Here is a 21,046-nt window from a genome sequence, read left to right on the forward strand (position 1 = left end):
TCTGGACAGTCCGTGCACACACCATGAGCCTCCAAGTCTGATCCTTGCATCAAAACAAATTTTGATTGTACAAAAAAAAAAAATTTTTTTTCACCCCACTGGCATTAGTTCTCAGTAATAACTGCGCACATTTCGGAACTTGCGTGAGCACACAACGCTAAGACATTCTACAACCCGAGACGGAGGCTACAAAGGAGGACCAACACATCCATCTCAATTGAGACGTATGTCTTCGTAGCCTCCATCCCGGGTTGTAGAATGTCATATTAACCAGCTCGCCTGCCTAGTAACGTTGTACACAACAATACTTCGGTTAAAAAAGGAATTCAGAGTACCAGTCAATGCAATATTACAAAAAAGCTTGCCTGAAGTGCTTAAGCAGAATATTCTGGTTAATATTAGAACACTGAACATTCATGTCTTTTGGTTCATATTACTTATTCTAACTGATAAGCATAGCCCGGTCACAGGTATATTTATGTGCCCCTGCAGAACAAGGGCCCATGCATTTGCAGCCGAGTGATACTAAGGCGGGTTAAAATATAAGTTGCAAGTACCGTAGGACGCATAAGTTCTAGTATTGGTTCTATATGACAATATATCTGAGTACCAGATTCATATTGATTCTTTCATTATATTGCAACATAATAATAGGTGTGATGATGTGACTCAATGTGGAAAAGAAGATGGAAAAGAAGAAGGGCAAGTCAACCCATGGATCGGCTCAGAGGGAAATGGAAGAGGAAGAAGGAAAGTGATTTGGAGTGCGTGCACGGAGCGCGGGCAAACGACTGACCGGGAGAACGTGCTGGGTCGGGACTGGGAACGACACCATCGACCAGGGCAATCGGGGTTCGCTCCTACGGTCTGACCGGCAGCCTGCTCCAGCGAGGGCAGCGCATAGAAGCCTACGCTACCCGGCTTCCTACTGCGCGAGCACTTCGTGCGGTGACTCGGGTCACCGAGGGAAGCCAACCGCTCCCGCTCCTGACTGCCTGCCACAACCGTCGGCCGACAACGACAGCCCCAGACACAACACCCGCTGCTGCGCATGGTGACTCAAAGACATGGTGACTGTTGCGTTTTCCTTCTTTCATTTCTTTAACTAAGTTTTCCTTTTTTTTTGTATAAGCATATGAACTATTTGATTTTTTTTTTTTTTGTAAATACAAGCTTTTATGAAAAACGAAGGACATTGTATCTTGTCGATTATTAACCACAAAAAACCCTGTGACAATTAACTGGCGTCTGCGACAGGACAAGATATTCTGTTCCCTCGTTTTTCTACGTAACAATAATTAATCAGAATGGAGGTTAAAGAGTTAATGTCTTTGGGCGCTGAGTTGGGACTGGCAGGAGCGGAGTTGAGGTCTTGGGTGGACGAGGAGCGAGCAGGCCAACGAGAAGAGAGGGCTGATGAGAGGGAAGCACAGCGCCTCAAGGCAGAAAGTGAGCAACGCATTATCGAATTAAAGATTCGTCTTGCAGAGGCTAGCGCAACCGAGATAGGACAAACAGATGGCAGTGAAGGGTCACGTCGCGCATCTCTATCGCTATCTCCTAGTCCTCACAAGCTTATGCCTCCCTTCGATGACAAAAGGGACGATCTCGACTCGTATTTGAGGAGATTTGAGCGTGTAGCGCAGGGGCAAGATTGGCCGCAAGAGAAGTGGGCGACTGCTCTAAGCATGTGCCTGGTTGGCCCAGCTCTGGAGGTCATAGGTAGGATGTCACCTGAAGACTCTCTGAATTATGATAAGGTGAAGAGGGCTTTGCTCCAGCGGTTTCGGTACACGGCAGAAGGGTACCGCGAGAAATTTAGAGAGAGCAAGCCGTTGGACGGAGAGACAGGGAGCCAGTTTGCTGCGAGACTAGAGGGGTTCTTCGACCGCTGGGTCAGTATGAACGAATGCCCAAAAACGTATGAAGGGGTTCGTGACCAGATGATTGGGGAGCAATTTCTTCGGGATTGTCATCCGATGCTCGCGGTCTTCTTAAAGGAAAGAAGCTGTAAGACCGTCTCGGCGTTGGCTGAAATGGCGGACCACTTCCTGGAGGCGCAGAGCCAGCCTAATCTGGCCAATTTCAGGAGGGAGGCAAAAGTAGCCTTAGATTCCCTGAAGGAAGATGCGCAGGGCAGCAAGCCCGCTCCAAAGATAAAATGTTTCTTGTGTGGTAAGTTGGGCCACAAGGCAGCAGAGTGCCGATCGAAGCCAGAAACACGCGTATTCTGTCAAGTGTGTCAGAGGTCAGGCCACGAGTCCAGATCATGTCCGCAAGAAAAAAACGGAAAGACAGAAGTTTCATGTTTCGTAAAACCCGATGAGTATCCTCTTGGTAAGACGGACGCGTTCTCACGGGGAAGGAAGAAAATCACAAGAAAGGCCTTCAGAACGCCCGCCATGAATATGACTGAAAAGGCGAGATCATTTCTGTCGGAAGGTATGCCAATCACAGATGGGATATTAAACGGCAAAGCAGTAAAGGTGTTGAGGGACAGCGGGAGTAACACCGTGATAGTGCGCCGAGAACTGGTCGCATCTGAAGATTTTACTGGCAAAGTCAGTCCCGTATTCTTAGTGGACGGGACGTGTCTGATGTTGCCAGAGGCAAACATTCGCCTTGTGTCACCGTTCCTAACGGGACAGGTAACCGCCAAGTGTATGAACCGTCCTCTCTATGACGTTATCGTAGGGAATATTCATGGAGGGAAAGACTCGACCGAGCAAACCTTGAAGGTGTCTGACGCGGAAGGTGAAATCGTCGCTGCCGTCGACGGTAGTATGCCGAGTAGGCTAAACCAATTTAGTAACGGTGGGAGTGCCAGGAACGGGGGGACCTGCGGCTCTCGCAGTGGGGTGACACCGACGCCAAGGAGCGCTTGAAAAGCAGGTCAAGCACTCACGAGCAGTACCTGGAGAAGGAGAAGCTGCTGCAGCAGGTCTTCGACATGAAGAAGCCTGTGTACCCCAAGCTTCGCAGAGTGCTCTACCCGAGGCCGCGCCTCAAAAAGAGGGACCCTGAGGCCCAAATGGTGGTTTCGCCACTGGGCCCGACCGATAACTACCCCGTGCCGGAGGTAGATCTTCACGACAGCGTCCCGACCGAGTTCATCAAGGGCTACAGCCTGGCAGGAGCCGACCCTTCCGTCTCGCCCGGAGAGCACACCATAGAGCACGGAAATGGAAAGGCCAAGAGGAAGTGTCAGGATGGACGGCAGGAGTTCCTTGAAAGGCAAGTGGACCGGGAACAAATGATCCAGGAAAAAGAACTGCACCTTGAGGAGCGAAGGCTCAAGCTCCACGAAGAGCAGCTGGCCTTTGAGAGGACCAAGTTTGAAGCAGAGATGGTGGTCAAGGTCAGAAAGCTAGACATGGAGGGGGAGGAGCGCAGGATACGCGATGGCACAGACAAGATGCACCTGGAGCTCATGAAGAAGATGTTCGACGAGCTAGTCCGGAAGGCACAAGTCGAAAACTGCCAGGAAACACTTCGTCGCGTATGAAGTGGTTTGGTATGATGGTGGTCATTATCACTGAGGCCTGTGGGAAGCGAAGCGGATTCAAATAAGTCCTCATTACGATTGAGAGGAGTGCAAAGTAGAAGAAATTGTAGTAATTTATCGTTAGAAGTTTTTTTTTTAGTACTATACCTCGAGTTCCGCATTTTGGGAGCGTATTTGCAAGGACATTTGAGAACATATGGAGACGTTAAAGCAGTTTTTTGAGATAATGCGACAAGCCGGTATTACAGTAAACCCATGAAGTGCGAAGTCGGTATGAGGACAATAACATTCCTCGGTCATGGTCTGGGTAATAGAGAAGTTTCGAGTGTATCTGTATGGAACGCATTTTGTTGTTCAGACGGACCACCATCCTTTACAATATCTAAACAAGGTGAAACAACTTAATAGCCGAGTGTTACGCTGGAGTCTGATGCCTCAAGAGTACTCGTTTCGCGTGGAGTACATTTAAAGAAGTGAGAATGTGGGTGCGGACTATCTTGGTAGGCTGTAATGAACTTGCGCACATCATCATGGTCTTGGTTTTTTTTGTCTATGTAATTTCATTTAATACTTTAAAAAAAAAACTTAAAGGGGGGCTCCTTGTGATGATGTGACTCAATGTGGAAAAGAAGATGGAAAAGAAGAAGGGCAAGTCAACCCATGGATCGGCTCGGAGGGAGATGGAAGAGGAAGAAGGAAAGAGATTTGGAGTGCGTGCACGGAGCGCGGACAAACGACTGACCGGGAGAACGTGCTGGGTCGGGACTGGGAACGACACCATCGACCAGGGCAATCGGGGTTCGCTCCTACGGTCTGACCGCCAGCCTGCTCCAGCGAGGGCAGCGCATAGAAGCCTACGCTACCCGGCTTCCTACTGCGCGAGCACTTGGTGCGGTGACTCGGGTCAACGAGGGAAGCCAACCGCTCCCGCTCCTGACTGCCTGCCACAACCGTCGGCCGACAACGACAGCCCCAGACACAACACCCGCTGCTGCGCATGGTGACTCAAAGACATGGTGATTGTTGCGTTTTCCTTCTTTCATTTCTTTAACTAAGTTTTCCTTTTTTTTGTATAAGCATATGAACTATTTGATTTTTTTTTGTAAATACAAGCTTTTATGAAAAACGAGGGACATTGTATCTTGTCGATTATTAACCACAAAGAACCCTGTGACAATAGGATTTAAAAAGAAGCGGTCCTCCCCGCAGCACATCCAATAAATGTGAGTAACGAATTGTAAAGCGAATTGAGAATTGCCAAGCGAATTTTAAATAAGGGTGTCTAGAAAGCAGCACATTAACATTAGACCTTTTTCCTTTCTTAGTGTAAAGTTTCAACAAAAACATGGTTCAACATGTTCCAGGTTGCTGTTGAAAGTGCCAAACAAACACAAACCCTAAGGCTAATATTCTGCTCTACAAAACATATTTTTTTCCAAATTGCTGTCGAAAGTTAGACACTTTGCTTGATGTAATTGGCAATGCCTCAGCGACAGTGTGACCAAGCTGAATGAAACCCTTAATATTTACATGGGAATACTGATATACGTTCGAGGAATCGTTATGCGTCTGCTATGCTGATTTTTTTTTTCTTTTTTTTTTCTTTACAGATTTGTTTAAAGAAAAGCCATGAAAGCTACACTTATGCGGTTTGTGCGAGTGAGTTATACGCCCAGGGGGACATTACCGGGGTGGCTAATCTTCGCGATAAGTCGGCTAATTATTTGAAATTCGTTAATTATATTTTAATTAGTGGAAGTAGTCGTATGTTTCCAATTAGATATTTGCTGAGCGTCGTTCAAATCCCCTGGATCAGTACTTTTTGAAGGACTTTGAGCGCGTGAAAAGCGCAAGAGTGTGCTGAAGTTACTACTCGTGGAGCAGGTACAAGGCTGGGGCTATCTAAGAGACCGAAAAATCGCGCGGGCGCCTTACCGCAACCGCTAGCCTCGCGCTCCACAAGTGGTAACTTTATTGTACTACTACACTTCTCACGCGCTTAAAATATTTCTGAAAATGACTCATTTAATGGCTTTCAATAACACTTAGCAAGTTTCTAATTGGAACCATATGTCTATTTTCACTAATTAAAAAGTTAACCAATTTTAATTAATTAACCGACTTATTGCAAAGTGTAGCCACGCACACAATGTCCCCCTGGGCGTATAACTCACTCGCACAAACCGCATAAGTGTAGCGTTCATGGCTTTCTTTAAACAAATCTGTAAGAATAAAAAAAATCCTGTATATGTACAGTACTCAGCAAAGGAACACGCGACTGTATTACCTCTTAAGATTACATCAATCTATGACGTAGCGCACAAAATTGTTGCATTAAGCATTAAGCGTTCGGACACCGACAAGTTAGCACGTTTATGAGGTAATAACAGTTTGTGTGTTCCTACAAGTTTCGGAAACATTGCACATTGCCAAAGGAAAACAGTGTTTGAACTTTTTGACTTGTATCCTATACTGTAAACGACTTATTTTTCGCGGGCTCAATATTTCGCGATTGAGGTAAAAGTTGAAGATTTGGAATAATTCGCGGGTTCTAATTTTCGCGATGCGGCGAGATCCCAATATAGATTCCAATGTGCTTACATTTTACCAGAATCGTTCGCGAGACCTATTTTTTTTTTTTTTTTTGCAGGCGATTCGGAAAAATTAGCATCTTTCGAAAAATAAGTCGCCTACAGTCTTCGAAATCTCCAATTCTGAGCCCAATTGGCTTTGCCGAAAATACGTTGAGGAGCACACCACCATTCAAAGGTATGCCAAACTGCTTAGGATGTTGGCAAGGACCCGATAACAAATTAGGTACATAATTTATTGCTAACGGCCTTTTATGTCATTAACGCTGTCAAAAATTACTTATCAGTTATTGCTGCTTCCCAGACAAAAATAAATCGCCTATTTATTTCTTCACGAAATGCAATATCCACTTGACAATTCAACCACTTGAAGGAATTAGAACTGTCCATACGATACACTTTTCCAAAACAAATTCACAGTGCACATTTTCATAACTGAAAGGCACATTCATAGTTACCTCTAAACGAACTTCAACGCTGCTGGCAGCTCAGCAGGGTACTTTAGGTTGAAACAACAGTATTTGGCGTACATCAGCTCCATAGCAGAGAGGAAGCTGACGCCTCCGAGGCACCTGGTGCCATCCAGTGACAGTTGAAGATGCCTCTGCCTGAAAAAAAGTAGATCTTTTTAGTCATAAAGGAACGCTGAACCAAACGTTTATGATTGCAATTGTGTTTGAGAGCATTAATACCTAGGACTTTTGGGAGTTATACTATTTTCAAACATGGCACACCTTTTCAGTTTTTATCTGGGGAGATTTTTAGTTTCTTCCGGTTAGCATGTATACCCATGAGTTTTATCGCTTTATTCTGGTGATATGTATAGTATCTTCCTTTAATTCACAACGCAAAACCGCACTCCGTTGCGGTGAATGAACTTGATACGCGATGAAAACAAGTCAAATCCCATCCTCTAAAAAAAGGGAACTTGACACACAAAACCCAATTACAATTCACGAGCATGCTCATGAATGTGCGAGGCTGCATGCACAATGCGCGAGTCTGGTCGCATATTCACGAGCAAGCTCGTGAATTGCGACGTTGGTTAGGTCATGATGGCGAAAATATTTGTTTGAGGGCTCTGCAGTAATTTGTATTGGCAGAGCAAAGCTCTGCCACTATGGTTAGGATTCGGGTCGTCCAATGAAAGAACGTTAACGCGCGTCGTGCGTAGAGCAACTTCCAGTAGAGCTGCACGACGTCGTGCGTGTAGCAATACTCTGCATAAAAAGGGTGTCCTTCTCAGGCCATAAGAGGGAGTTCACTCCGAGCATGCGCAGCGCTCAGAGAGCTCCAATGTGGCGTCGAGTGAATACCACCTATTACATTAGAGGTTTCGACTCGACCGGGGTAATTTCGAAGTATATTCGTCTATCAGTAGCCCGAGTTATTTCGGAGTGACGGAGCATCCGCGGCGCGCACACGAGCATTAGCAAGACGATGATTGATTACTGGCACAGCGCGGATAAGTTTACTGGGCGACTCAAAATATCGCACGATAATGCGTAGCTATTCCTAAGATGCAAAAGCCTGCATTATTTCTCTGCATCAAGCAGGTGCCACCTTTATTTGACCGCATATTCGAAAAGCTGCCAAGAACGTTCACACGGTCGAGAAGCTGAGAAACGCAGTGCTCCGCTATGCCTTTCAGACGCATAAAAAAAAAAAAGTTAAAAACAAGCCTCCTTTATCGAACGCTGTATTGAGAATATATTACGCTTTCGACCTTAGGAATATACTTCGTCCCTTAAAACATAAATGACCAATGTTCACGTCTTCTAATCCGATCTTCCCTCATTCTCCAATTGCCCCATCCCCCTCCCCGATCAAGCGCTGAACTTTGAACCATGTGAGGTTGAAGTTGGCGGCGAATCTAGTTTAATTCGACGCGCTTAAAGGGGCCATGAAATGAATTTTGGGTTGGGATGAATGATTTTAAATTTGGACTTTACTAATCGCATATCGTTTAGTTGGCCAAAAGAAAGAGGCTAGAAAGTCAAAAGCCAGCTTTTCGGTACGAACATGTGAAAATATAGCGGACTATTTTGCACCTTCTTGCCTTCGAAAGCTCTCCGCCTTTTCACTATGATACATCCGCGGTTTCAAAAGCGCGTCACCGGTGCCAAACTGACGTCAGCAGAGCCCAGCTCACGCATTGGACACGAGAACTGCGTCACTCGGGCGTATGCGCTCGTCAACAATCAATCCGTCGACGAATACTTGAATTCGCGTTCCTGGCCAATGAGTGCCCTGACGGAACTTATCGTCACTGGGGAATGACAAGTTCTACGGTGTGCATAAAAAGCACGGTGGTAGCTAGGAGTCATCGCACCGGTGCCGAACGAATGTCACGACCACGTGATTTCACAATTCGCATTTGAGTTGAGGATTAAAGCTAAGGAGGAAGAAGTAGGAATATCGTTTCATGACCCCTTTAAGTCACGCATGTTGACAGCGGCTTGGCATAATAATGCGGGAATATTGCGGAAACCGTGCTCTCCTACTGCCCAACTACTAAATAGGGTCGGGCAGTATGTCGCCCCGAATCAGGAACTATAAAAGGCCTAGTTTTATGCGGCTGGGAAGACGAGACGCTGCACGATGGGCATCCCGAACTTGGAATATACGACACCTTTAGAGATAGTAAACTAACACTGGCGTTAGGAACAACTTAACGTATACGTACCTTGGAAAACGAAGCCGTCTACGCACCGTAGAACGCCGCTGACGACGCGACAACAACGCCAAACTCGCCTTCCGAACGGGTAGCAGCATTCCACAGCCCCCGGGCCTAGAGCACTATATAGCTCCTACGGAGCAGAGTAGCGCAATCCTTTGAACCCCGTGTTTTGCCAACAACATGGCCGACAGAGCGGTTTGGCGCGAGTCACGTGGTATTCAGAGTTCCAGGAGGCGGCCCGCCCTATGGGAGAATACATGGAGATCGACATAACACGGCTGACTAAAAAACTAACGGCGAGTTGACATTTTTCAAAACTAGCCTGTCGTGAAGTTAGTAAAGCGCTAAACACTTTATCAAAGTTTTAATAATATCGAATGCGTGTGCAAATTTTGAGAAGGCAATTTCCAAGGCAATGGCGTTTGAAGCAGACGATTTTTGCTCGCAGTGGAAATGGGCTTTTCGGGTTGGCTGGAGCGGGTCACGTGAATGGTGTGACGTCGCCGTGTCGTCTGCTGCATGATGCCGCTCAGGCAATTTAAAAAAAAAAAAAGTTACGTCCTTGTATGGCACAAAACTTATCGCATATTATTCTAAAATGTTTCATTATTATGTCAAAAATGATTTCCATTCCGCACATTCCCACAAAACGGAAGAAACAACGATTTTCTCACGTTCTCCATGCATTTCTGACCGCAGTTGGAACGTCCGGGCGTTCGCCGCTAGTCGCCGAGAGACGGCGTTCTAGATTGCGCTACTCTGCTCCGAAGGAGCTATATAGTGCTCTACCCGGGCCCACGCCGGCCGGCAGCGGCTTGCGCATGCGCGGGAGAGAGATGTCTTCCTTCGCGCGGCGTAACTCGGCTCACGGGCGCTGTACTTCCGCGGTCTAATTGAGTTCCATAAAAATTCCTGGATATCCGTCACTTTTGGGCGCGTTCAATTCGCTTATACCAGTTGAACAGACTATAAACTGTAATCTTGTAAGGCTTTTTTTATTGATACGGATAAGCTCATACCTATTGCTTAAATAGCACGTTTCAATGCATATGGTACAGTTCCCGTTCTTGAAAGCAAACAGCACATTATGTGCATTTCCAGAAAACGGGACATGTTCTATTCGGTTTTTCCACGTAGATTGATGGAATTTTCTAACAGTGTAGAAATTGCTCGGTAGAGAGAGGGAAAAAGGGGAGGTGATGGTGGTGAAGAGGGGGGGGGATATTCCTTTCCCCTAATATCTTATTATAACTCTCTGAAATGCTATGATGGTTCGGGGTTGGGGCGATACCCCCCCCCCCCCTTCCACCCTTATGCCCCTTGGCCCCTCTTTCGACGCAACTAGGAGAGGGGGAGGCTAAATTCCCCCCCTCCCCATCCTCCTGTTTCGACGACCCTGCTTAGAGGTGTTCCAATGAGCAATGACGAGGAACAGCACAGCCTGCAATTTTCGAAATAACGGTTCAAGAGATTCTGGAATTAAAACGGCTCGCGTTCCATGAACTCAAGAGTGGCCATGACAGACTTTCAAGCGAAAGACTCGTGCAAGTGCACGTATATAGTGTGCGGGCGCGTTCAGTGACGTCATTTTATAGTTGATACCTTTGACGACGGAGTCAGGATTATCAGTTGCGAACGACAAATTTGATGGTGCGTGTTCAAATGAACGATGTCAAGTTTAGTATCCTTGCGTTCTTGAACCATCACCGCCAATATTGAAAACCTGACATTACTTTCATTTCCTTATTTTCGTTGATAAACATACTTAATCCCAAACTTACTGATCTTCGAATGTTTATCCCGCCGATGAAGGGAAAACTGCCCGGAGGCGAAATTCGCCCATAAGTGGACAACGATAGCCGGCTGGTTGTGACCTAGCCACGTCGGGCTACACTTTGGCCAGATTCGAAAGGCCGAGATAAATCAAAAGAACGGCAGGGACGCTTTTTAGTAAATTCTGCTTTATCGGCGGAAATAAGAACGATATCAGACTATCAACTTCGACGGTGTTGATTTTAAAATGCAATTCCCAAGCCTCCATCGTGCTTTTTAGAGAACATCAAACATGACGGTCGCAGCTGATAATCTTTGTTGTGACGTCACACGTATGAGCCACGGTCGTCTCTGCGCGCTCCCTAGTGCTGATCTGGTTCGGTGCCTAGGGAGGGGTAGGGATTTTTCGCCCCCTCAACGAAAAACGTCACGAAGACAGATGGATCTGCGGGTTTGTGAGAAAAGAAAACTTCGCAGCAATCTTTCGGCTCCTCCCCCCACTATGTCATAACACAAAGAATATTTTTGTTGACGAGTTTAGCGACCCAGTCTGTCTATGCTGGAAAAAGCGGTGGAGAAACTGCATCGTGACTGGGGGGAGGAGCCTAATCTCCATCGCCGACAAACTACATCGGAAGGGAGCTGCACCGTGACGTGTCCGGTGACGTCGACGAACAGTGGCGATTGAGTTGAAACTACATCGTTTCTTTTTCCCTACAGGGAATTTCAGAGAATCGCCGAGTGGGCTAGCGCACACGCACACCAGCTCGGGGTACGTGGAGCGAAAGCTCGCGCTGCAGAGCCCAGAGATCCTGGGTTCAATCCCCGCCCCTGCCCGTTTCGATCTGGATGAGCATCGTACCGGCGTGCGGTCGTGTATCACTACTGCATGATGTACGTTAAAGACCTCGGGCTAGCAGTCGTACTGCACTGGCTAAATTGCTTATCTACAGTGGGTAACAATGTCGCCATGTTCAGGCAGACTAACCTCCTGCTGTATAAACAACTAACGACCAATTTTACTTTTTGGCTATATTTGACTGCGTTAATGCAGCTTCTCTCGTGCTGCACGGGAAAGAAAAAAATGTTCCTTCGGGGGTTAAATGTTCGGTGAAGTAAGAAGCAAAAAAGAAGAAGAGAATATTTTCCTCAAGTTGGGTTTGTGGCAGAAGAGGAGGAAAAAAAAATCATTTGTTAGTTCCATGGTGTGTATGGTCTTTTCTTTATGTGTATGTTTATTCTAGTTCAGCTGGCCCTACCTGAAATAGTTGCTTTAAAAAAGTATATCTGTCCCTCTCTCTCTACCTGAAGTATGAACGATCTAGCTCAACTTAAGCCTGTTACCGTTGCTTGCTTGGATTTTCGCTCAGCCAAATCGCTTATATGGGGTGCACTCAAATGAAAACATAATCGTGTTGAATTGTGCAAGAGTACTTAGAATATTTATCGATCACGCCGCTGAACTTGCATCGTTCGAAGAACTTCCTTTTTGTGAGCGCCTTCTCTGCTTGAGTTTGTTGGAAACACAGCCACTTCGATTCGAGGCAATTGATGATAGCTTTGGTGACATCACCAAGTACGCGACTCACAGAACACTGGAGAACACCAATGTTTTCGCCGCTCCCGACGGTTCCCTGGAAGCCACCAGCGGCGTAAAAGCGTAGAGCTGCGAGGACTTGTTGTTCGATCGTCAGCACACGGGGCCCTTCAAGACAACGCTGGAGCTTTCCGCGAAGCTGGTCACACAGCCAGCGAGTCATCCTTTGGTCAGCCGGTATTCGACCACAAACCTCGCATCGCTCGTCTCGAAAGCATCCCGATGATCTCTAAAAACTCGATCCGCTGGCGAACCCAACAGTAGAGATGCATATGCTAGGGTCGCCATTTTTTACGATTCAGATTCATCTTTGGCTACGCATCGACCACTCAGTTAACTGCATCATCAAAGTGCATCGTGACGACATTTTGACGACACCGCCAACTGCATCATTTTACGAGCATAGCTCGAACTGCATAGGGAAAAACCAGGGTTGTAAAAGTTACTTAAAAAATGTACCTAAGGTACAGTTACAGTTACTCATACGAAAATGTACCTAGGTGCGTATCTAGCTACTAGCTTAAAAATTTACCTAGGTGCAGGTACAGTTACTTCAAAGGTACTTTTTATTTTCACGTCAAGTATGTTTCTGAAATTTGTCACATTATTACTGGAAGTAAATCCTTTGTATACCGGGATGTACACAAAAACAAGTTTAAAAAACACGTTTGAAAAACGTGCTTTTTTGGTGTCAATGCGAGAAATAAGGCAAAACGCTCTCACCAGAGCATTCGAAGACTTTGTCTTTTTCACTTGAATGCTCGATTTGACCTCAGAATCAGGACTTCTTTGAAATGTTCATCCGACATCTTCGATCGCAGTTTGGTAGCAATTGTTCCTCCTAAGCTAAAAACGCGCTCCACCGCCGCACTGCTTGAAAGCCCTGTGTTGAATTTTAAGAACACGCTTTTCAGACGCGGCATGTGCTTGAGACAGTCCAGACTTCTTGTCGGAGCAAGTTCGGTGTACTGTACACACTCCTGCTTCCATGAAGCAGATGATGACGATGTTTCGAAGAAGTGCTCACAGTCTTCTTCATCCTCACCACTTTGTTCGCCTGACGACGCTTTTTCTATAGTTGATGTTCGCATAAGTCCGTTCTTTAGATAATCCCAGGCCCGCTTCCTTTCCACTTCGTTGTCTATCCATGCAACCTTAAATTTTGGATGACATACGGCATATATTCTAAAATGTTTTTGTTCCTCCATACCTGCAAACTTCTTATTGATCGCCGCGATTAAGCTCTCGACCACCGGGCGGCAGCACCTCAAGTTCTCCGTCAGCAACGCGGACATTTTTTTTTAAGCCACTGTAGGCAGGAGATATGCCATAAACATGCTGTTTTCGTGCTGGAGCTTGTGCGAGAGGTGCAAACACCTGAACATACTCATCAATAAAGTCAATGTCTGACTTCGTGAATCGCGGAATTTTAAAATTCTCACAAATTTCCTTCAACTTTCCCTCACCGTGAACAAGCATTCCTTGAAGCGATTTGAGGCAATCGTATGTAGAGTTCCACCGCGTGAGTACAGGCGTGGGCAAATATCCTTCACAGCTTGAAGAGATGGCGTCAGGAACCACATTAGACCTCGCTTGCTTCTTTCATAATGCCGAGCACTTGCTGAAAGTCTGCCTTATTTGCTTCTTCAGCTGCGGCGACGATTACTCAGCGTTCTCCACGTCCTGCAGAATTAAAAGTAACATCAACCGATTGCCGCTGTAAGAGTTTGCCTATTTGCCTTCGTTGCGATCAGATTCAGCATATGGCACACACAGCGCTGGTGGTGAGGAATTGAGTAGACCCCATCAGATTGGTCACGAGCTTCGAGGACGTTATAGATTGGAACAGGTGCACAGATTTCCTCTTCTATCTCACTCTCCGATGATGTGTCTGTGTAGTCTTCATACTGCCGCCCAAAATGGCTGTATAAAATAAAAAATAAACATCTATTCTGGCGAAATTGTTCGAATTTTCTAGTAAGAAATATCAAAGATTTCATTTTCACCTGAAAGCCTTTATGAAATTGGAGCCGCTGTCCGTTGTGGTACAGGTTATTTTGTCGAGGATATCCTACTCTGTGTATATCGCTTCCTTCGTCTCAGCCCCATCCTTACTGATTTCGCTCATCAACTTGGGTCGACTCATCACGTGACGGCCAGGGAAGCCGTACTGCATCAGATACCTGAAACTCTTCTGTTTCGCGAAGAAGAACGGCAAGTTGGCATTTACAATCAGTTCCTGAACCATTTTGTCTAATGCATCTGAAAACCAAATATCAGTTCATTCAATAAATGCGGGGCTGCTCTTCGGTAGCAGTACGAATCTATCTTAGAACGTATTGTAGACAACTTTCCGTCTGTCAACACTCAATTCTGTTAAAGAACTCCGGCACGTAGCAAGGATCTTGTTGCGGGCGGGAGGGCGGGCGGGGTGGGGGGGGGGGGGGGGGGGGGCGATTATGACAAGATGCTATAGGTGGGGAAGGGAGAAAGGAGGTCCCAGCAAAACCAATTTGAGGGGGGGGGGGGGGGGCAAACCCCTGGCTACGACTGAAGAAACTCCCTCCTGGTTTCTAAAACCAGGAGGAGTTTCTCAAAGGTACTACAACATCCAGAGTCACAGCTATAATTACGTGCGGAAAATAGTATTGGGAGACCTTCGATATGTAAATGTTCATTTCACATAATTAAGCACAACAAAACTGGCAGGTTTCGTTGTCAAAACTTGATGCAGCAGTAGAAGTATACAAACATCAAGGGCAGATAATCTAAGTACTCGTACTCTGGCCGAACGGGGACTTCGAGCTCCTGATGCAGTCTGCCACTGATGGCTGGACTGCTGCTATTCTATGTTGTGGAGGCCCTGTGCTACATTCGGGTCTTTCCTTGGGTACCGCGGCTTTCCGTTTTACCCCGGCGACATTCTTCTTGCTCTTGTTGACACTCTTTAGTGCTTCCTTGTGAGGCCTCTGGAATAAGCAAAGCATGACTAGTTAATACTTATTGCACCGTATCAGAACAACTCAGCGGCGCAGGACACTAGTCCAACTAGGTTTCAGCATTAGCACTTGAGCCGAAAACGATATTTCTGCCAGACGCCAAAGATGTTCAACAGCGGCGGAAAATTCCGGACGTGCGGGCATTAAAAAGGAAAAAAGTGGTTGCTTTCAGTAAAACTAAAATGAAGACGATATCTAATTGACCAATGACAAGGCAGCTTACAAATAATTGTTGTGGGTCGGGCTACAGGCTACAAACAACCTATTCGCTAAAGCGTCATTCGCGAAAACGTCCATTCGCTCATGTGATTCCTATTCGCTAAAGTGTCATTCGCTAAAACGTCATTCGCTGATATAATATGGGCCACTTACCATCAAATGCTTTCTGAGATTAGACGTGCAAGTGACGGACGCCGAGATGATCTTGATTTTCAGGGCGCCCTTCAGACACCTAACATCAATGTTCCCATTCTCTTTCGTTTTCACGAGTTTAAAATGATCCCTATAAAAGGGCCATGGTGCATCTGATTCGCCTTCTTTTACGCTACTGACGATTTCCGTCTCATTGATGATCGAAGACATGACGGTGAAGGTAAGTTGTGTCCGCAAGTCAACCAGGCAACCAAAGACAATGGGGCTGACTCAACCGACTCAACACTTGACCAGAGAAGGCAGCACGTAACTTAGCCACGTGGTCACGTAGCCTTCGTTGTTGTTGTTTCCGAGAGACCACTGTATTTTTTTTTTCCTTCTGCTCTTCTTCGCCACAGCGGCACGCTTAGCATAGAGCCCGAGTTGCCCGGGCGCCCGGGCCCGAAAAGTGGCGGCGCCCGAGAGCCCCGACAGGCCGGAGCCAGTCGGCGAGAAACAGCCACCGGAGCAGCCTCCAACTCGGTAGAAGCTGGCAAATGGCAAAACAGAAGGGCCCGGGGAGCCAGTAAGGTCACTGGAGCGAGGCACGTGACGGCGCTGCACAGATGTCGACATCGCAGTTGAGTCCTCACGTGCCTTAGTCTCACGCTCCAATTGGCTCACCGAGGACACAGCGTCCACTGTTTACGACGTCCCGCTAAAACTCGCTTGTTGACGTGGCTTGCCCTTCAGCGCCAGCGCTGGCACCGAAGCCATCGGCGGGCCCAGAAGACGTCGGCCGCATGCAGAATCGAAGAGTCAAGTGCACACGCACCTAACCTTCGCAACGCAACGACGAGCGAAAGTCTTCAAGCTTTCACGTTTTTTCTTTCGTTCTTAGGAAGGAAGAGAATATTTAGCGCGAGCGCGTTTAGGAGCTCGTGTCACAGAAAATCCGTCGGATGTCGGTGGCGTCGGTTGCGTGACAGGAAATTCCTGAATGGTTGATAGAGTCGTGACGTCACAGTCACATGACTTCGCGCGGGAATTTCAAACCCACAACGCTCATGTGAAACGCGACGTCACGCGTGGAATGAAGGTGGTTAAAGACATACGAATTAATGATCGCCGCATGTTCCAAATCATCCCACTTGATAAACTAATTCATTTGCCTTAAAGAAAGTTTGAAGAATTTACGCAGGATCGCACCCACGATCCTTCGGTTGCGAGCCAGACATGCTACCGACTAAGCAACGGAGGGCTTGGGAATGGCACTGCGATCCTGCCATCATTAGAGTGCCTCGATGTCTGTCTGTGTCAGGGTAAAGGCATCGTCGCATCGAGTGTTGTTAGCGCGTGCCGAGCAAACACATAAATAAACCTTGCGGGGTAAAATGGCATCAAAGAACTGGCAAAAGCTCCTTGATCGCGCCGGGAGTGTTGTAGCATAAGAACTAGGTCGTTGTGTGACTCAAGAGCATGAGAAGCGATTGAGAAGGCCATGCGAACGGGGCCCGATAACCCTATCACGTTCAACTCTTGAAGGCGAGGCTTAAGAGACCTCCCAGTTTTGTTTCTTCACAAACTTTTTAAGTTTAGTAAAGTGCAAAATTTGAGTTGGATTTATTGCGTGGAAACACTACGTGGTCTTAAATTGCTTTACGACTGTAATTATAATTCATTTTCACTTATATGTTGTATTTTCTGCGATTTTGACGAAGTGAATAGAAAAGTACCTGTAAAAAGTAACTTCACATAGTTACAAGTTACTGGAAAATGTAGCTAAGATACAGATACAGATACTGAAAAATGAGAGTACCTAGGTTTGTACCTCAGTTACAACAAAAGTACCTAGATACCGATTTACAGTTACTTGTACCTAGGTACTTTACAACCCTGGGAAAAACGACATTTCAACGTCATGTCACGTGACCCGAGAGAATAGCCAATCAGTGCCCGATGCAGTTTTCTACATCATTTAGTTTGCGTTCCAGCATAGACAGACAGGACTCGAAATGAACGAAAGTAATGTTAACACACGCAGTACAGAGACATATGTACTTCCTCAATCTCACACAAACTATAACTTTCAGTCACAACATTATAATGTACCATGCTTATTAAACAAGTATATCACAAACAACATAAACATATACACGTCAAACAAAAAAAACCTCCGCTTGTACTGTGTGTAGTTTCGCGTAGTGGGATTTTGAATTGCATGTTTTTGCTGTGATTTTTTTTTCTTATATATATATAACATATGTTTTTCAGTGTCAAAGCTGCTGCCAAAGTAAAGGAATCCCAGACCCAGTCAAGCTGTATTTAAGAGCTTTTTTGAATGAATGAATGAATGACTGAATATTTATTTTTTCCGGAATGAACCGAAATGGAGGCTCGAAGCCTGACGAAGGTCTCTGTCCCCAAAGCAGCGCTTTCCAGCAGCACACATTTTACAAAGTTAACGCTTAGTAATAAACATTATATTCATTTTTTTGAATATACAAGAAGAACAACTAGTTATTACATACAAAATCAAATAATAAGGGGTTATCACTGCCCACCATGAGTGACTTGAGATCCCTTTTAAAATTTACTAAAGTTGCTATTAAAATCTATGTGGTCTTTAACGTTATTCAGAGCTTTACTGACTTGATATTCCATTGTTTGTGTTCCATAACTTGTACGGGTCTGAGGGGGCCGCCTATATGCGTGTCGAAGAGGGTATGCATGCGTTACGTCACTTAAATCCGTCACATATAGCTTTTGTCTGTGAATCAGTTGTAATAATTTAAAATAATATATCTGATTGGACCTTAAGAGTGCCACATTTTTTTTAATAAAGTGGTGCAGTGTGAAGGTCTTGTATGTTACCCTTATCATTTTCAAGTAAGCGCAACATTTTTTTCTGCAGTGTGAGGAACGAGTTATAGTTTGTGGTCGATGTCGTGCCCCACACTAGAAGACAATAACAGAGCCTAGAGTAAAAGAGCGAATAATACAAGTTTTTCTTTAGCCATGTTGGTATAAAGTTCCCTATTTTATATAGACATCTAACCGACCGTAAAAGCTCGGAACTTAATTTCTTCACGTGTGTGTTCCAATTTAGCTCTTGATTAAACCAAACTCCCAAAAATGTTTCTTCGTGGACTTGTTCTATAATTTCGTCTTTAAAATGTATAACTAAGTTGGTACTATCGCGTTTGTTTTTAGGTGCTAATAGTATATACTTCGTTTTTTTTTTCGTATTTAAATTTAGCTTGTTTGCTTGAAGCCATGTAGCTAGGTCGGCAAGATAGCTATTTGTCAATAGTTCTAACTGGGCTTTGGATGAATCTGCAAAAAATACGCTGGTGTCATCCGCATACGTAATAAGCTCATGAGTTCCCGTGATTGCTGTAATATCGTTTATATATAGAAGAAACAGAAAGGGACCTAAGATCGAACCTTGTGGAACTCCGCATTTGATTTCCATTGTACTTGAGACAGTGTTATTCATTTTAACAAATTCAAATCGATTTTTAAGATAATTTTTTATGAGAGCCGAAGCTGTTCCACGTATTCCATAAGTATGTAGTTTTCTGAACAGTATGTCGTGTTGTATAGTGCCAAACGCTTAACTTAGGTCTAAAAAAATTCCCAGCGTATATAGTTTATTCTCAGTATTGTATATTATTTTGTCCGTTGCCTCTACGAGTGCTTGCTCCGTGGATTTACCTTTCTGAAATCCATATTGTGATTTGTTATTCACATGATACTTAGATAGAAATTGGTCTATTCTGCTTTGTATAACGCCCTAAAATAATTTAGAGAATATAGGCAAGACAGAAATTGGTCGAAAAGTTTGTAAGTATTCTCCGCCCCCTTTGTATACAGGTGTAGCTTTAGCAATTTTAAGTTGCTCAGGAAATGTACCCGTTTCTAACATGCAATTTATGATGTGCAATAAGACGTTGCTAATATCTTCGGAAACGTATTTAATAGGAACTGGTTTAATGTCGTCGATGCCAGCAGCTACATTGTTTTTTTTTATTTTTGTTATTAGTAGTTCCATTTCCTGTGGGGTGACTGGTGATAACATTATCGAGTTTGTTAAGGAAGTCGTGCTACGTGTGTCGTGATATGCTTGCGTAACTCCAGTACACTCGCCAACTTTTACAAAATGCTCGTTCATTGCGTTAGACAAGTCTAACCCGCTCACACGCTTGCCATCGACAAACACAGATTGTATTTCTGTGGCGCGATTGCTACTGTTTGTGACGGTATTTACCGCTTCCCATACTTTTCTGGGCTCATTCTGGACGCGAACAAATAGGCGCTGATAATAATCTTGTTTTGTATTTTTCAAATCAGTTGTTAGCTTATTTCTGTACTTTTTGTAGGCTGCTAAAATATCTTGATCTCTGCTTTTAAAAAGAAATCATGGTATTTTTTTATTTTTTTATTTAATCCGATCGCATAACTCATTGGTCATCCAAGGTTTGCGCAATCTACCCTTTCTTTTGTTCATCAGTTTAAGTGCGAAGGCATCGTCATAACATATTTTAAGTTTTTTTAGAAAAGCTGGCGTACGCGATATTTGGGTCGTGTTCAACATACTCACTGTTCCAATCGATGGCAGTGATTAGGTCACAAAACTTTATCAAGGAATCTTCGTCTATTTTCCTGTAACTGTAACCGCTACGTTGAGTTTGCTTTTTTTAAGGAATGTTGCAAAACAGAAAATAGGTAAATGGTCACTTAAGTCGTGCGTAAAAATGTCAGAAGATACCTCATGAGTGTTTAAATTAGTTATACATAGGTCGAGACAAGTAGCGGTATCTGAGGTCATCCTGGTGGGCAGTGTTGCCGTATTAATACATCTGAAGGCGTATTTTGTCTGGCGATCCTTCCAGTTTTCTGGAAAATACAGGTTTGATTTGATAATGAAAAACAAAGAGGCAATGATCAGATAGGAAAAGGGCAACAGCGTCTCAAAACCAGCACAGAAATTATTTGCTACATCAATCTCACCATCGAGTTTGGTTACGCCACCGCTGCCACAATGCATCGAGGGAACTTTAGTATTTCTGCACGTGCGACAACCTAGCTGGAGCTCTGCGCATGCAGAGCATGAGGCGGCACCACGGTGGAAGAAATACATTTAGGTGATGACTCTCTGTCTCACGCGGCGACCACATCATGTTGGCCGCACCGAGCGTACTTCACTCGCACGGGGATAGATGGCGCCCAAATGTAAAGGGGCTTAGGGTGCCTAGATGTCTGTCTGTCTCAGGGTGAAGACATCCATTGTTGCCCTGAATGTGCCAGCGCGTAACGCTCTCGAGCACTCGGTGCGTGACTTGGGCGGTAAAATGGCATCTATCTATTAGCCAAAGCTACGCGCTCGAGCTGAGCGACACCGGATTGCGCGAACTTCAAAATGCATAAAAAAACGATTGGGAGGAAAAATGGCTGAGATGTCACCACTCAAGCAAAAGCGCGTGTGTGTATGAAGGCACTCTAAAGGGGCTTGTGAAGGCTTGTATAGAGAGCAAGTGACGGAAATTA

At 45.2% G+C, this 21,046-nt stretch overlaps 2 protein-coding genes across 2 annotated transcripts in view; one reads left to right on the forward strand and one right to left on the reverse strand.

The window, feature by feature from the left end:
- The first annotated feature begins 2,036 nt into the window (after positions 1-2,036).
- On the forward strand, positions 2,037-3,505 carry LOC115315012. Its single transcript, XM_042291648.1, has 3 exons — positions 2,037-2,175; positions 2,443-2,648; positions 2,828-3,505. Exons 1-3 carry the CDS (start codon positions 2,037-2,039, stop codon positions 3,503-3,505), a joined length of 1,023 nt encoding a protein of 340 aa, XP_042147582.1.
- Positions 3,506-14,914: 11,409 nt separating this feature from the next.
- Positions 14,915-21,046, reverse strand: part of LOC121836687 — a 193,030-nt gene continuing 186,898 nt past the window's right edge. The window contains exons 4-5 of the mRNA XM_042291649.1: positions 15,518-15,647; positions 14,915-15,115 (exon numbers count right to left, since the gene is read on the reverse strand). Of these exons, the coding sequence (XP_042147583.1) occupies positions 14,915-15,115; positions 15,518-15,647 (331 nt within the window). The remainder of the gene's footprint in view (positions 15,116-15,517; positions 15,648-21,046) is intronic.

This window comes from Ixodes scapularis, unplaced genomic scaffold, assembly GCF_016920785.2.
Source record: "Ixodes scapularis isolate PalLabHiFi unplaced genomic scaffold, ASM1692078v2 PGA_scaffold2__306_contigs__length_199485367, whole genome shotgun sequence".
Lineage (NCBI taxonomy): Eukaryota > Metazoa > Arthropoda > Arachnida > Ixodida > Ixodidae > Ixodes > Ixodes scapularis.